The 18,197-nt window shown below is 38.8% G+C and overlaps 1 protein-coding gene across 1 annotated transcript in view; it reads left to right on the top strand.

Moving 5' to 3' along the window:
- The window catches only part of LOC140200825 (glutamate receptor ionotropic, delta-2-like), a 601,297-nt gene that overhangs the window by 423,974 nt on the left and 159,126 nt on the right, over nucleotides 1-18,197 (top strand). Inside the window, exon 5 of the mRNA XM_072264448.1 lies at nucleotides 6,423-6,476. Coding sequence (XP_072120549.1) covers nucleotides 6,423-6,476 — 54 coding nt within the window. The remainder of the gene's footprint in view (nucleotides 1-6,422; nucleotides 6,477-18,197) is intronic.

Below are 18,197 nucleotides of genomic sequence, written 5' to 3'. Positions count from 1 at the left end.
AACTCAGATAGCTGCAACTCAAATGCTAAGGGGCATTGTAAACCCACCAGTTTAACCCCCAGCAGGAAAACTTCTTCAGTGAGGTTAATATTTCCTGGAGCATGTGTTCATGTCTCTCAACAGCTTCTCCTTGACACGGTAATGCTGTATGCATCTGTTTACACTCCACTGGGTCCGTGACGGCTCAATCTTGCTGACATGGTGAACTCAGGCTGGAGACCCAGGCGCAGAGTAACTGGAGATTCGAGTATAAAACACCGACAAGAGTTTATTCACTAAAGTATCATTGAAGGTACACTGGTCACTCTGAGCGAACGTCACAATGGAAAGGTTATTTCAAGACTCAGTGCGCATAACTGAAGTAGTACAAGGTCGCAGAAGAGACCAGCCGTTGTCAATAAACAACACAAGATAATTTCAGAGAGCAATTAACATGTAAAACAAACCAGAATTAGGTCACTTAACAATATCCAGGTAGAGTACCAAAGTCTGGCGCCTTCAGGGCCTCCCATTGATCCAAAATGTTCATGACACCAGACTATACAAGCTCCAAGGCCTGGTCCTCTGCACACCTCCCTCTGCAGTTGAATCCTCAGTGTCCTCACCGGAACACCAGCATTAATAAGAATTGGGAAATCTCATGTCCTGCTCACTAACCATCAACACAGATGCATCTCAAGGCTGTGTGCTTATCCCTTTCCATACCTACTGCAATGCCACCATGCCATCCACAATAGCTTCTTCCCCAGAATCAGAATCAGGTTTGTCATCACAGATTGGTATGTCGTGAAACTGGTGGGTTTGTGTCGGCAGTGCAATGCAAAGACATAAAAATTACAATAAATTACAACATAAGGAAGTAATGAAGTGGGGTTCATAGATTCAGAACCATTCAGAAATCTGATGCAGAGTGCAATAAGCTGTCCTAAATCATTGAGTGGTCCAGTGCTTCTTTAACTTCTCCCTGATGGTAGCACAGAGGACATGTGAGGGTCCTTAATGATGGACACCACCTTCTGGAGGCACCATCTCCTGGATGGTGGGGAGCATTGTGCCTGTGATGCAACTGGCTCTGCATTCTGCTGAATGACCCGCTGCCATCCGGTTCTTGTATCAACCTGAAAAACCATAATTTTACCTCAGGTAATATTTCCCTCAGCTTGCACAAATGTACTTATTTTATTGTTGTTTGCTTTTGTTGTGCAATTTATGTATAATTTATGGTAATTTAACTTTTATGTAATTTATGCTTGTCATGTTTGTAATGTACTGCACTGCTACCACAAAAAGCTAGTTTTTATAGTATTTACACACTGGGTGTTTATGCCCATGTCAATAAACTTGAACTTGAAATTGTATGACAAATGCTTGACTCCAGGAGGTAGCTATTAGTGATTCCAGGTTTCACACAGTGGGCACATTATTGCAACATTCTTCAGGAATAAACACTTCAAATTATAATGCACTGAAGTAAACTCAGAAAATGTTTTATTTTGTTGTTTGAAAAGTGAATTTTACCACCTGAAGAAGCTAACTTTATTCCTTGAAAGGCTTTCTGCTCATAAAATAATTATTTGACTAGTGCAGATTATAATCCTCTCACGTAAATGACTTAATAAGAAATGTGTGCTTTATGAAGAAATTGAAACTTAAGTACTTAACTGTTTATGGCACAAGTATCCATGTACAAAATGTAATTTGCGTTTACTAAAGCCTTAATAGATTCAGTCTCTCCTTATTATCACACTGTGACAGCACTGCTGTTCCCTAATTAATAATAAAAAAAAATGTTTGCTTGGTATATTGTGGAGCCATGGTGTGCTTACAGAAATGATTTTAAATTGTTTAGTTGCAGATGAAAATTGAAGGTATCTTTCCCCCTTGTCAGGTATAAAGCATCCAAATTGCGGGCAAAGCCATCTGTCAATGAAACATGAATCAGCATTTGTTGTGTTAAGGAGGTGCCATTCCCACTATCAAAACACATCCCATTTAATGATTGGAAAGATACAGACATTTTATTTACTGTAGCTAGAATTTCACTTGCTAATTAATCCAAGTTCTCTTGTGTGTTTTGCAATAATTTTAGATTACATTTTAGTATTCTGCAGGATTGATGTGCACGGAATGAGCAAATTTAGTAATTGGAAAGTGAATCAATTTATAAAAGGTATAAATGCAAACTAACTGTAATGTGTTGCAGACACAATTGTTCATTTCACATCAAATAAATCAACATTTTACAACAATGAAATGTATGTCGACAAATATATATAAATGAATACCTAACAAAAATTCAATTAATCTCAAGCAGCAGACTTTAGTGAGTCTTGGTAAAATCAACATACTCATTTTTTTGCTACCATTATTTATCTTTATATCTTACTTTCTTAGAGCTTTATAGGTATGCTATTCAGATTTAGAGGTTAATTTGGCAAACGTTAAGCATTAAGATCGGTATAATTCAGAAACTCACAATATTAACAGTGTCTTTCATCAGAGGACTATCTCTTACATTTCTCCGAAATCCTCTTCAAGCATGGAGAAAAATATAAATGCAAGTGATAAAAATAGCACAGGGATGCAATGATAAGAATGATGATTGAAAGATTATGCAGTATATTGAGCAGTCTCGTTGGTTCTTCCACTACCTTTTCATTCTTCATTACTGACTATAATGCCAATGTTTTTAATATAATGAAAATTGTCTTTAAAAATATGAATATCAAAACAACTCTCTGTGTTTTCTAATGGAAATAGTTAAAAGGGCTCAAACTGTGAATTGTAAATGACCATTCCAAGCTGAAGAATGCAGTATATAAAATGAACAGCAGTGGAACATGAATTTTAGTCTGCAGAGAAGTATTTCTCCACAGTATTTCTATTGGCAGTATTTCTAATGTAATCTTCCTAATGGAAAACTTAAGCCTCTAATTCTCTAATTGTTTACTGCAGTGAACATGGTTCAGTTGGTGCTTTTTCCTGATTTGGGGCTGTTGACTAAATGATGTGTATCCTATAACTATGATTTACATTTTGCATGATTGCCATTTTGATAAATGTAGCTTCTCAGTAATCATGATCTTATCAATATGGGCATATGATTTAAAAATTGGAAAAGTTAAGTTTAAAATAATGATCAGTCTTGAAATTTTATAAAGCAAAAAGTGTAACATAGACCTTGCTTCTCATCACAGCCCAGCTGACAATTGGAAAAGAATCACACAAATTAAAGCACATTACTGAGCCATTTATTTTAATGCTGTTGTGTCAACTCTCTGAGGGTATATTTACAATTCCATTTTCTTGTCCTTCTTATACTTTTTCATTCTTTGTTTTTCCAATGTAAATCCCATAGCCAGAGTTTGAAAAGCAGTTTCACCAGTGTGAAATCCGTCATTGCAACTATTTGAAGAAAAAAATCATTATTTTTGATCAATTTATGTTATTTAAGGTTGAAATGATTTCTTCCAGTGTGTTGCATTTTGCAGGTGGTCACACACTATGCCTTTGTAACAATGCCATTGCAACAATTGAGTTGATTTGAAGGTGATTGCTTTCCAATTATTATTCAGAAAATTAACTGTAAAGGTGCCAATTTGTTGGGGCAAATTGCAAGAAGAACATCTGTTCTACTAAATATTGCGAATCAAACACATTTGCACCATGGGAAAGTTGTTTATTTGATTTGGACAACTGGAATGTACATTTATTGAACTGTTAAATCTTTAGGAGGTAAAGTGCTAAGTTTGTGACATTGTTTATCTCATACAGTATCAAGTTTCTAATCAATATTTTCTTACTATAAAATGTCAATATTCCCTGAAACCTTAATTCTCATTTGCCACAATGACATAAATTTGAACAGTCAGCTGCCTGACAGGTGCAGTGAGCTGAATGTCTATTTGATGTCATTTTGAGTATCTGACAAATGTGCTGCATACAAAAATGAGCACCCATTGATAGTAAAATACATATGTGCTGCCTCCATATAAGGTGGGAAGACTACGAAGTGAGCCCTAATATTTGTATGCTCTACCTTCTCCATGTTGCAAAGTTCACATTGGCATCTCAAAACTGCTACACAGCTGCATTAACCTTTCATTCTGTGGCACATCCACAACATGTCCTCTTCTGATTACTACCTTCAGGGAGGAGGTACAGGAATCTGAAGACCCACACTCATCATTTCAGAAACAGCTTCACCTCTGTCAGATTTCGGAACAAGTCCATGAACTCATGAACACTACCTTACTATTCCTCTTTTGCACCATTTAATGATTTTTTTTTTATTGTGACATAATGTTTAATATCTTGCATTGTGTTACTGCTACAAAACAACACATTTCACAACATGCTTCCCTTTTGCCCAGAGTAACTGCCAGCAGAGAGCTCAAGGACACACACGTGTCTGTGTGACCTAAGACTTACAGTAGGGGAGATAACTACGGTGATGTACAGATAAAAATCCGTGGGCACAATGCCTAGGCAACAGAGGGAACCAGAACTTTAGCCTCTTCGAAGCCTCTCAGATAAAGAATTATCAAGGGAAATGTGTTTCCATTATAGTAAGCATCAGTAATTTTCAGTTTCAGATGAGCATTATTCAGAGTGTGCCACCTGAAATTGAGACCAAGGCCAGAGTTGGAAGTAGGAACAGCATTCAAAGGACGTGGAGCAGAATCAGACGTCAGGTTGTCAATGCAATGATAGGAATAGCATTCTTGCATCTGAGCCAAGAGTTGGCCTGCAAGAATTGGATCTGGGGTTAGTGGCAGTAATTTGTGAATTTGGTCGATGTTGCAGCTTCAACCAGAGATTTGGGGGATTGTTTTTTTTAAATTCCTCTGGATTGTCATTCATAACATCCTCCTTGGAATCAAAATGTTGTGTCCTTAGTGAATTTAACATCCTGTCAGTAGTGAGATCGTTGGTGAGGCAAGACCATAGATGGATTGAGGCAGAACCACAAGGTCGGAAGAATATTTGGAATGGAGATTTAGTAATTGTTCTGAAGGTTGGTTGTGGAAGGTGGTCTAAAGGAGAGAAGTGTGTGAAGTGGGTTAAGGTAGTCTGAAGAATCAAAATAAGTCATTTACAGGGATCCCACTCTATTAATAAAGCTTGACTTTCCTGAGAATAATTTGATAAATGGCTAGTCCGTGCATTTTTATCCATCTCAGTACAGAAATGACATTAAAGTCTTGAAGGACACAGCACTTAGATTCCTGTGGTGATGTTATGAATGACAATATGTAGAAATGAAGAAAATACTTGGACTATTTCATCTCGAGGCTAATAGAACAACTTTGATAGATTTCTTTTTAAATGATTTATCATAAATTTTAATATTGCCATTAGAAAGAGTGAAATGGGAGAACTGAATAAATATATTTATCTAGAGAATTCTGGGACCAAGAAGAACTTTGCCACAGGGAGTGATTGAAGATGACCATTGAATCTTCTAATGGAAAATTGGATAACTGATTGAGCCGATGAAGACTGATTGCAGAGAGGGTACAAAATTACAGGATTACTTTTGCAGTAGCAGTGTAGAGTCAGCAAAGATACAATAAAGCAAATGCCTGTCTTCTGGACTATAAATTCCCCTGACTGTTCTTTTTATCAACTTTCCACTAGTGATTTAACTGTGCTTAACACCATTAGCTTAATCATTTATACATTCAGAGAAAATAATGAAGACTATAAATTTTATACAGTAAATTTTTATCTTAATATAACAAAGGTATTAAACGCTTTTTAGTCATTGTGTAATTATAAACAATAACGGATCTTTTTCTTGAGTTTTACAATTTAAGAACCACAATTTTTACATTAATTTATGTTTTGCATATTGGATTTGGAACCCAATTCTGACTAAAGTCACATTGTCAGTGGAATATGTCTAGTATCTATTTTAATACATATTGTTAAATGTTTGGATTCATTTGTTTTCACCAAGTGAATCTTGTGCTTCACTGCATGCTAAAATTAATCACTGCTTTTTATGGTCCTTGCAATTCCCAAAATTTGTAGGTCTTTTCAAAACGTAGTGGAGTGATCTTTTATGTCACTCTCCTGCCAGAACGAACTGAATTACTTGTTGGAAATGGTGCAAATTAAATTTCTAAGTAATAGATTTCATATTTTCAATATGCCTGTATGTTTATATATTAAAATGCCAATGTGTGAGATGGTTTAGACCTCAAAATGAAAAAAAAAACTTTTTTATCTGTGCCTGTGAGGTGGCCACAGGTTGTTTTCTTTGTTGTTGGTTAATTTCTTAATTATTAGTTTGAATGCGAAGAATGCCTTAAAGAAAAAAAGTAAGCCTGATACTATATATCTTAAGTGGAAAAAAACAGCCCGGTAATATATTAAAAATGTTGTATAACTTGTGAATTATTGCTTCCCATTTACAGGCTGTTGATACCAATTTGGCAGCTGTTGATAGTCACTGGATCTTCATAAATGAGGTAATTGAAATTGTGTGGAACAAGTCATATAGTGTACCAGAACTTTGTCAAATATAATGTATATTTTATTTGTTGTTTATACTGTGTACATGTGCAGATGCATAGCTTATTTACCAAGAAGCCAGTTTTATATCCGAATAACATATGAAAAAGAATATTCACTGAAGACAGATTAATGATACATTGTGTTAATTTTATGCCAAAGGTGAATATATTCAGTGATTATTTTATTAAGTCCAGCGTGTTTTTTTAGGAGATATAGAGTGGAATAGGCACTTCCGATCCTCTGAGCCCTAGCCGCTGACACCCATATTTTAAACCCTATCCTAATCACGGGACAATTTACAATGACCAGTTAACCTACCTGGTACATCTTTGAACCTGCGGGAGGAAATCAGAGCACCTGGAGGAAACCCATGCATTTCAAGTGAGGATGTACAGAGACTCCTTACAGATGGCGCCGGCATTGAACTCCAAACATCCGACGCTCCAAACTGTAACCGTGTCTCACTAATCGCTATGCCACCGTTGTGTTCCAAAAAAAAGGGAACCTTGTTGAACAGATTTGAATAATTTATTAAGTGGTACAAAATATAATTGCACTTCTGCCAAAAATATCTGATTTCTACTTGGAGGTGTAGATCATACATGTTTGTTCAAATTTATCATTTGCAATATAAGAACGGAAACTGACTTTTCAAGCCCCTTGAGCCTTTCAACTATCAATTTAGGTAACGATAGAATAACAACATATTTTAGTTTCCTGAGGTTCACACACCTGAATACACTTAACCATTTTAAAGCAATCATTTAGAGTCTTGAAAGTTAGAAATGATCCTGCATGAAAAAATGATGAGGGATGAGAGTTCTACATTCCTGTTATCCCCTGTCAGAAAACAGGTTTCTCTCCTGGTTTCTTATGCAGGATTTTGCCATCACTTTCTCCTTAAGACACCTTTAAATTGTTTTATCAGATTAAGCACCTCAATTATACAATTTCCTACAATATAGAAATACAATATATGGAATTGCTGTGCTTTGAATTTGTGATGGAATTCATAGTTTATGTTGCATACAAATATTATTGCAATTTGTAGTGTTAAAATACTGTACTAGATACCAACTAAAGAAAACATCAATAACATTTATAAATATATATGGTCGATGTCAATAGAGTACATAACAGATTTGCAATTGAAATATTTATTCTCAAGTAGCTAATAATTTCGACAAATTACTTTGAAATTGAAGTGCGCCCTCTTATCCCAATCCACTTAGTTATATTACCCCCACCCACATCCTCCAGTCTTCTTGCCGGTGTAGGCCATAACCCAAGTTGCTTTCCAGCTTCCATCAGAGCTTGGGTTAAAAACTTGGTGGGTGAGAATGGGAGAAGTGGAGGTGAAGAACGGAAATTGGCGGTGGGGGGGGCAGAGAGAGATCAAGGTGTAAAATCAAGAGTTAGGGGCAGTATCAAGTCATGGGGTTGCCAAAATGTAGAGGACTGGAAGGAGAAGCATTGGGATAGAGTGGGACTTCAACATAACCTAGTGGTGCTTGGTGAAATATAGCATTATAATTTAGGATGGAATCAAAGAGAGTGAAGTTTGGGAGGGAGCAATCACTATGCTCACATTGTAAGGGCAGTAGGTAAATCGAGGATTGGAGTGAGGTTGGGAAAGATTTCCCTTCCACAAGTCTTATTCTACAACTTAGCTTTAGCAAGTACAACAGCTCCCATTGGCTTTTTTGTGGCCTGTGAGGAAGCCTTTCAAGCCTCAACCCATAGAAATTATGTACCTAGATCCTCTTTACTCTCCAAACAATACTTATTAATTATGTTGGCTTTGCTTCATCATTGTCGCCGATTCCAAATTCTATTTCTTATGTTCAGATTTCATCATTTCTCTCCACATTCACCAGCTACCCCACCTGTTATTTTCCCCATTAATAGCTACACAACACTCTCTTTTCCACTCTCTCACTGACACTTGGTTTATGTGAAATTTACCTCTTTCTATATAATATTAATGACCAGTCCTTCAACTATAAATTCATAAGATTTGGATGCAGGATTAGGCCATCTGGCCCATTGAGCCTGCAGTGGCATTTCATCATAGCTGATTCATTTAACCTCTCAGCCCCAATCTCCTGCCTTCTTCCCATCTCTCCTCATGCCCTGACTAATTAATAATCTATCCATCTCTGCCTTAAATATTCTACTGCATTACTTTGCTGTGAGATTTCCAGCTATTGTTCAGATTCTCCAACTCAGAGCACTTTTAAGACACTGAAACTAACCATGTTGAACCTATAGTTACCCCTTCTCATTATCCCTTCATTGATCCAGCATTTACTTATATTTTTATGAAGTGCAGTAGGCATTTTTTATATTAAAGGAATTTGTTGTTTGGCGTCTTTTTGCATTTCATCCTCTTGATCAAAATGTTTAAATAGGAAAGTATTAAAATACATACATAGCCTTCCCTTCTTCTGACCTCTATCTAGCAACCTGAGAACACTTATTTCAATTGGATGTTCTTTCAATTATTATGCTAAATACCAACTGTTGGGAATTGACACATAAGACTTAACATGCCAACAATGCACTGGATGCCAGAATATCAGGAGCCAGGTCATTACCATAGCCGGAACAATAGTTGCCAGTTTATTCAGTAAAGTTATGAATACAGCTGCATAGAGGACATCTTCTCTGGAAATCTGTCCACCTCTGCTTGAATATAACAAAGTTAAATGCAGATTTGCCACGGTGGGCTCCCTTGTTGCCCAAAATGGTTCTTGTACCTCTTTTTGAAGAATCCGTATGGATGATCTCATGAAGACATACAGTGCAGAATTCCTGAGATGTTCAGAGTCATCATCCAGACTCATACACCAGACCTCGTGCCAACTGATTCACTCTTAACCTATACACTGTAGAGGTTACATAGCACCACACAAGTCTCCAGACTTTGAAATTGACTAAAGCAGTTAAGTTAATATAATATTTGACGTAAGTGCCTTTGTTATCTGTGGTACATCTTGGGTGGTCCCCAACAAAATGCCTGCATTCTTTCACAACACATGGTATGTGAAAATGCATGCACTGTTACCTTCTCCCTCCTGTTATGAAAAAAATACCTCATTTTCCCAGTTCTACCTCTACGCAGGCTACTATAACAAATTTTAGTTTTTTTTTATCTAATGTTAGTTCAGGCCACATACTTGTTTAACCATTATATTTTACAGCCCTTCACCCTTCTATCTCACCAGCTAAATCTAATTTTAAGCATTATGTGAGGATAGGAAGACATTCTTGTACCAGTCCATCTTGCCCCACCTCTTCCAGTGTCAATTGCCTTGGATATGCTCTTCAAAAAGAAGTACTGAGCTGTTGATAAAATCAGGGAATACTGGATAGACTATGCAGGTTACTGTTCTTCCTTTTCGCATCTTGTGGCGTATAAGGTGGCGCTTTTGCCGTTACCGTAGCATATAACTGTTTTTTACAGGGCCAAGTTGCTAGCTCAGTGCTCAGCCCAGCATGGATAGAAAGCGTTCAAGGAGACGGCTGGATTCGAACTTGAGACCATTCGCCTCAAAGTCTGGTGCTGATGCCACTATACCATTGGCCGGCTATACTATGTAGGTAGAAGACAGAAACTGAGTTTATATTTCAGAACAATGACCTTCGATGAATTCTTTACTGGGAAAATTAAATCATAGCCTGCATCTTGAAAGGCATTGGTTTTCAGAACAAGCTGCAATAAGAGTAAATTAAGTTGTGAGCTCTGAAACTTTTCCCTTGCTCCAGTATAAAATTCTCACAGTTTGGACAATCAAGTGGAGGAATTTAGTGCGGGATGTGATTTCACTGGATTTCCCATGAACCAATGTGCAGATTTACAGAAATGGTTGTGGGGTGGAGAGGCTGGTGTCGGTGAGAGATAATACATCATGCTCCTATTGAAAGAACCTGGACAAGTCCAGTGATTTTTTCCAAAGTAGGATTGTCTCTTTCTTTAAAAAACCTTAAAATATGTCTGCATGATACAGTTTAACTTATTACAGTGCAAAAAAAAAAGGCTGGAATCCACAGATTCCTTCCTAACAGCAGCAGGATTGTGGGAAGTCTTTAAAAACAGTGGTCCCCAACTACTGGGCCATGGACCGGTAGCAGGTCACAAAGCATGTGCTACCTGGCTGCGAGGAAACGATATGATTTGGTGATGTGAAACAATATGAGTCAGTTGCACTTTTCCTCATTCCCTGTCATGCACTGTTGAACTTGAACATTGGGTTGCCAACTGTCCCGTATTCGCCGGGACATCCCGTATATTGGGTTAAATTAGTTTGTCCCATACGGGACCGCCCTTGTCCCGTATGTCCCCTGCTAAGGTAGAGCATTCCTACGAAACCTTTCATGCTGAAATGGCGTAAAGTGAAGAAGCAATTACCATTAACTTATATGGGAAAAATTTTTGAGCATTCCCAGACACAAAAAAACCTACCAAATAACACATAAAACCTAAAATACCACTAACATATAGTAAAAGCAGGAATGATATGATAAATACACAACCTATAAAAAGTAGAAATAATATATGTACAGTGTAGTTTCACTTAACAGAATCGAGAAGATTAAGCCAAAACCGATTTATAGAAAAAAAATCAGCATGTACACGCATGCACACACAGGTGCCCGCGCAAGGCTTCATGGTCATGGTAGTCTTTCTTGTGGTAAACACAAGTGTCCCGTATTTGACTGCTACTTTTGTCCCTTATTTGGGAGTGAGAAAGTTGGCAACCCTACTTGACCACCCACCCCCCCACCCCCGTCGGCCGGTCCACAAGAATATTGTCAATATTAAACCAGTCTGTGGTGCAAAAAAGGTTGGTGACCCCTGTTTAAAAACATTATTTGCCTCTCTTTCTGTATTAATATAGTGTGCATGATAATAGTCTGCTATTCATGGTTTTAGCATAGTCATCAAAAAGTTAATCTGCATCCACTTTTATGCAAATTACCCTGAGGTGACTTTAAATTTGCTCACCCCAGATAGAAAAGGCAGCCTGCGTTGTAGGCCACCAGAACATTATCAGGCATCTTTGTCTGATGATTGTTGGTGTACGATTTGAACTCTGATCTCATTCCGGCACACTTCCTGGCAGGGTTAGAGCTGTCAGGGGCTGATTCATTAAAGCAAGATCTGCATATTTTACATCAGAATAAGATGGATTTTGTGATGCTTTTGCGATGGCTATCCTTTGAGTATCAAAGTAAATAAGTTCTGATCTTTCTGTAAATGTAAACCAGAACCAAACCAGTGTGGTATAACAATGGTCAGTCCGAACATAAGCTGCTGCCTTTGAAGGCACAGCTTTGGTGATCCTTCTGCAAAAGGCCTGCTCCACTATGGTGGCAAAGAATTTGCTCATGAGGCAGCAGCATTATTGCCCAGATGGAGATAATGTGCTATTATAAAGCACGGTAGCAGATTTGCCCAGATGGAGATAATGTGCCAGTATAAAGCAAGGCAGCCAATTTGTCCAGATGGAGATAATGTGCCAGAATAAAGCATGATAGCAGACAAGGAAGAACAGACCAAGTTCTGGAGTTCTCCAGCACTTTATGTTCTTCAAGATTTCCAGCATCTGCAGAATCTCATGTGTTTAGAATGAGAAAACAATTATCTTAGAATCTGCCAAAGTAAAGTTGTTAACACTTTGCCTACTCTTGTGATGTAGCATTCGACTACATGAAGAAAGCACTTTATAGTAAAATTCTTCAGTATCACAGAGGAAACTTGTTCAATACTTCTAACCATTTTTTTTTAGGCAACTCCACATTTTGTAGTTTGTTTGACAGATGCACATGTATAACTAGAACACATGTTTTGAGCAGCAAGTACAACGTCAACACAAGTCACCCACGTGCAGATATCTGTATTTTTTACTTGGATGGTTAAGTGGTTATGTGCTTCCTTTATTGGTTAATATCTTTAAAATGTTAAGTGGTCAGGAGTGTACAAGTTTCTTACTTATAGGTTTTCAAGAACAGAAGGAAAATTGGAGCCACCGCCCCCCCCCGAGATATATCAGGGATTGAACCCATCATAATTTTCCAAATTCTTTAGCCTCCATGTTCCATGTTAATCTAACCATCCGAGCAAGAATGGTTTAGTTTGGCAAACTGCCTTACTCTCCATCTAATGGAGTGTAAAATTACAACCATAACAGGCCTCAGGCTTGATTGCTCTGTGTTAATGTTTAACTTTTCATAAAGCTTCTTTCACTTTAGCTTCATCTAATTCTATCAGCATATCTTTCATAAACTGACATTTTACCCTGAAACTACCCCATTGCTTATCTAATGCAGCATTCTCCACTAGCCTGGAAACAGTTGTTAAAACTGTTACGTACCCCGTACCTGGGTTGCCAAACCAGCAGAAATGGATCACTCAGTTGGAGTCTGGATTACTAGAACTAAGAAAGTTTTATTAAAGAAACAAGCAACACAGTACTCTAATCAAAAGGATAATGAATGCAACAGTTCAGCAATGATAAACATACATGTACACAGAATTCAGTTAACAGGATTAATCAAGCTCTATCGTTGTCTAGGGGTAAATGACCAGTTTCAAAGTGACGCAAAGTTCAGTTCAGTTCGCAGTAATCGCTGCCGTGGCGATGGACAGTGGGGGGGAAGGAGAGAGAGAGCAAACGAATGAATATTCAAGGTTTCCAGACAGACCTTTGCAGTCAGCTTTCGGGCGAGTCCTTTGTGATGTCATCTGAGGTCACCGACCGTGACCCCTCTGTTTCCAGATACGATCGTTTCCCTGCGGTGAACCTGGCACCCAGGCAAGGGTGGACACACACCAGGTTCCCGCCGATCGTGCCTTTCCACCTTGAGTGTCTTTGGCTTGATCCCGCGATCAGCCGTCCGAAAGCTTCCCACCGACTTGTGAGAGGCGCACCGCTTCCAGGGTCTCGTTACCTCGGGTGTCGTGTGTGTGTTCTGCCTTAGCGAACCTATCCCTTTTTATCCCCCTGCTGGGGTATGACCTGTCCATCACTTCAAACAGTTCAGGGTTCAAAGGGGGAGCCATTCTTGACAGCTCTCTCCTTCTGTTATTCTCTCTCCCGTCCCTTCATTACACATCTCCAAGTGCTGCTCCGTTGTTTTCCTTATCTCTCTCTCTCCTGAAGACAGGTGGCAGACCAACTGCTGATCCCACCGGTGCCAGCACAGGACAGCTACATCTTAATCTATGTGTATTCTTGTCACAAAACATTAGAGTACAATCATGGCACTGGTATATCTGTGTGCATGGTTTGATAAAAATCATCCTCAAGTAGTAGGTATAGTATTACTAATACCAAGATGATTTACAACAGGTATGTCAAAGCATTCGAAAGGTATCACCAACACTGTGTCTGTAAACTCCTCCAATCTCATTGGAAAGATACGCAAATGAGGAGCAGTGATTTCTTTTTGGGCAACTCCCAATATTTATGCCCACCCAGCTGGCTCTGGCTACATTACTCTCTACCCAACTCCAAACCCCTGAAAGATACACTCTATTCTGAGGACTGTCATGGGTAGAGATTATTCATGCCTCCTTAAAGAAATCCAACATCTCCTCTGACTTCTCTGAATCTGGAGTCAATGATCACTCCAAGTGGAGAAGGAACATTCAGGATGGTATTGAGAACCATGCATCAGGAGCACACAGAAGCCCTGTGTAAGTGGCAGAAAGAGCAGGCTGCTTTTCAAGCTGCCCACTCGCACACCCTATCTGCAATCCTAGAACCTACAGAGTGGGAATGAGACGTTTGTTTATTTATTGAGATACGGCATGGAATTGGTCCTTCCAGCCCTTTGAGCCACACTGCCCAGCAAGCCTCAATTGAACCCTAGCCTTATCACGGGGCAATGTACCTGCTAGCCAGTACTTCCTTGGACTGTGGGAGGAAACCTACAAGTTCACAGGGAGAACATACAAACTCCTACAGTCAGCGGTGGGAATTGAACCCAGGTTGTTGGGACTGTAAAGCGTTGTGCTGATCGCTATGCTACAGTGCCAACATCATTGATCCTGAGGAATTGCCTAAGAAGAAAGAAAACAAGATGGTATAATGGTTGTGATTCAGAGGCTGACTTCTAGACCCATGAGTTGTTTAAATGCACATAGACAATGAATCATAAATAAGAGTCTGCCTCCATTAATGTAGGTCATGAAATCACAGCATCACCGCTAAAAAAGCTTCTATGCGTGACTCCTGACTGACAAATGTGAAAGTGTTCAAGCTCAATTAGAAAAGAACAACAAATTTCCTTCTTACCAGTGACATTGGTTTTACTAATATTCTGTCAAATGTCTTAAGATTGCTCCTAAGCCTTCAGTTTTCCCTAAAATATTGAATTCCTGACCAACATTGGTCTGCTCATCCCCACTCTAAAAATCAATAACAAAATGGAGTGCCTGGATATAAAACCTTCAAGCCATTGCTGCTGCTTAAGATGCAGCAAAATGAAATGAGACTGATAGGGGAAGTACAGAAGAATAGCTTATGACACATTTAAATGAGGCATGCTAACTTTAGACATTACAAAACAATTACAAAATCAGCATTATTTGATTAAATTATTCATCCCAGGGCAAACATTTAGAAACTGAAATCAAGGCAACTGGCAACATTAGTTATATTTATTTAACTCATCTATTGAATAGTAATAGAGGAATGCATGAAATAGTTAAATTGCCTTTTGGAGTGGTAACTTGTTATATTGCCTTTGAAATTATATTTTGAAACCAGCCATGGATGAAAACAAGCATTTTGCAACATCCACTGATCACAGGCGAAAACTGATAAGCTGATAACATAGTAAGTTTTACAGAAGAACTGTTTTTGTTTCCCTTTGTGGCAATTTTATTCAATATGCATCACTGTCTATATATTATAGCAACTAGCTGTCAGAGGTAGATAAATATTGACCAGAAGAAGTGGTTCAATAAAATTAAAGTTAGCTGCGTATTCTTGAACTCCCTAACTGTTTGATAATGATATGGTGTCGGTACAGCTGTCTAGCTGCGCTCCTGATCGACTGCTGAGCTCTCTGTGGCATGCTCTAATTATTTTTCTTGCAGATTTTGAAATGAATTTGCCACTGGAGGATCGTGTAGAACAGCTGTCTACTTGTGCTATTTGTTGCCAGTTTACCCATTGCAGCCAATTTCAGGCCATTATCATGCCTCATTATCTAACCGTTCATTAAGAGGCTGTGCTACCTGCTGAAAAGAATTCTAAAATACACAGCATGTTGATTCCCGCCGCTGACTGTAAGGAGTTTGTATGTTCTCCCTATGACCGTGTGGGTTTCCTCCGGGTGCTGTGGTTTCTTCCCACATTCCAAAGACATACCGGTTTGTCAGTTAATGGATCACTGTAAGTTATCTCCTGATTGGGCATGGATTAAATAGGAGGTTGTTGGGTGCCATGGCTTGAAGAGCCAGAAGGGCCTACCCCGCTCTGTATCTCAATAAATAAGTGAAAAAAGCACAAAATTTGCCACAGTGTGTGCATTTCTTACTGCTGAGATGGCAAGCAAGGCCAGGCTGTGTCCTCTGAATCATTCAGGAAAAAAACAATTGGTGAAAAAATTGACCGAGGAAGAATAAGTAAGTAGGCTGTCCAACTGATGGCCCACAAGCCCATTTTTGGGCTCCTTTGATTAAAATTTGACAGGACCTGTCTATGAACTCATTATAATTGCTGTTCATGGTACTGCATTATTGTGTGAGTAGACAGAACTAACTGCAAATTATGAAGTTATCTAAGAACACTTTCCATGATCAGGATTGCATGGATAATGTGCTGATTCTAAGGTTCTTTTGCATGCAGTTACTCAGTCAAAATCCTAAAGCCAGAGTTGGATATCAGACTGAAAGCTCAATCATAAACTCTGGAGATAACTTGCTTCAATCTCTAATAGGCTATCTTTTTGGCATTTATCAACGGAAGGATCTATAAGAAAGTGCTGGAAACACAGGTCTGTTACCCTTCATTAGAACCAGGGAAGAGAAACAAATTAGCTTAGATGAGGTGGGAGAAGCAGGGGCATAGAACCGTGGCAAATCTCTTATAGGGTGTAATTGGGTGAGGCAAAGTTTAAAATCTTTTTTCAGGTTATGTGTCTGTGTTGTTAATGGTGACTACATGCTTAGTGGGCCAGAATGCACAAAAAACAGAAAAAAAGAAAAAACTGACTAAAAATGATGACAGACATAAATAGATCTGACACAAAGCAAAAGAGTGAGTTCCCTGGAGTTGGAAGTTCAGTATTGAACTTAGTATTGAAATTTAGTATTTTTTGTTCAAATTGATGTTTTCCTTGTGAATGCTGCATATGTGATGTTGAATGCCTGTGAAGCTGTGGCAAGTTTTCACCGCACCTCTGCATGCATGCACTTATGGAGAATAAATTCAACTTCAACTTTGACTTTGAATCCTCAAGTCCACAGTATACCCAGATAGAAAATGAGGTGTGAAGAAGGGTCTCGGTCCAAAACCTCGACTGTTTATTAATTTCCATAGATGCTGTCTGACCTGCTGAATTCCTTCAGCATTGTATGCGAGTTGCTTTGGATTTACATTATCTGCAGAATTTCTTGTGTTTCTTTTGTTCTTCAACCTAGCATCAGGCCTTGTTGTAATGGTGCAGAAGCCACAGGCAGGAAGATGAGACTGGGAGTGGGCTGGTACACCAATTGGAAGGGCAGAGTCTGAACATAGATGCTCTGCAAAACAAGCATACACTCTGCATTTGCTTTCTTCAATGAAGAGGAGCCCACACAAGAAAAAATCAATTGGATTGCAAACCAAAGGATTTGATGCTTCACCTGAAAGGACTGTTTGGGTCCCTCAGTGGTGGAGAAAGAAGGGGTGAAAAGACAAGTTTTTGCACCTCCAGCATTTGCATGAGAAAGTACCATAAGAATGGGAGTGGTAGTTGGGAAGGGAAGAGTGGAGCAATCCTCTTGAATGCTGAAAGGGATGGAGAACAAACTTAGAAGTTTTTAAACAGACTTTCACTAATTTAATTACTGCCCAATGGCATGCTGATACACAAATTTGTGGATATTCGAAGGACTGCAGAGCTGCAAGGAGTAACAGGACAAGGCAGGGTACTACCATCCAAATGCCGAACCCAAATGATTTCATTTGCAGCAGAGAAGTACAGACTCAGCGAGTTATTGCAGCCATTACTGATTGGTGTTGGTACTGGTATTGGTTTATTAGTGTCACATGTATTTATTGACATACAGCATGGAATAAACCCTCCCGGCCCTTCGAGTCATGATGCCCAGTAACCCCTGATTTAATCCTAGCCTATTCAGGGGATAATTTACAATAACCCATTAACTAACCAACTAGTACATCTTTGGACTGTGGGAGGAAACTGGAGCACCCAGAGGAAACCAACACGGTGACATGAAGAATGTGCAAGCTCCTTACAGGCATCTGAGGGAATTGAACCCGGGTTGCAGGAACTGTAAAGTGTTGTGCTAATCACTGCACTACTGTGCTGCCTGAAAAGTTTGCCTTGCATGCTGTTTATATAGATGACATTGAGCTAGAATAAGGTTAAATCTTAACAATGCAGAATAAAGTGAAAAAACTACCAAAAAAGCACTTTGCAGGTAAATGATAAAA

Source organism: Mobula birostris, chromosome 7 (assembly GCF_030028105.1).
Source record: "Mobula birostris isolate sMobBir1 chromosome 7, sMobBir1.hap1, whole genome shotgun sequence".
NCBI classification, from domain to species: domain Eukaryota; kingdom Metazoa; phylum Chordata; class Chondrichthyes; order Myliobatiformes; family Myliobatidae; genus Mobula; species Mobula birostris.
The sequence above is the reverse complement of the archived record's forward strand: the minus strand, read 5'-3'. Positions and strand labels throughout refer to the sequence as shown.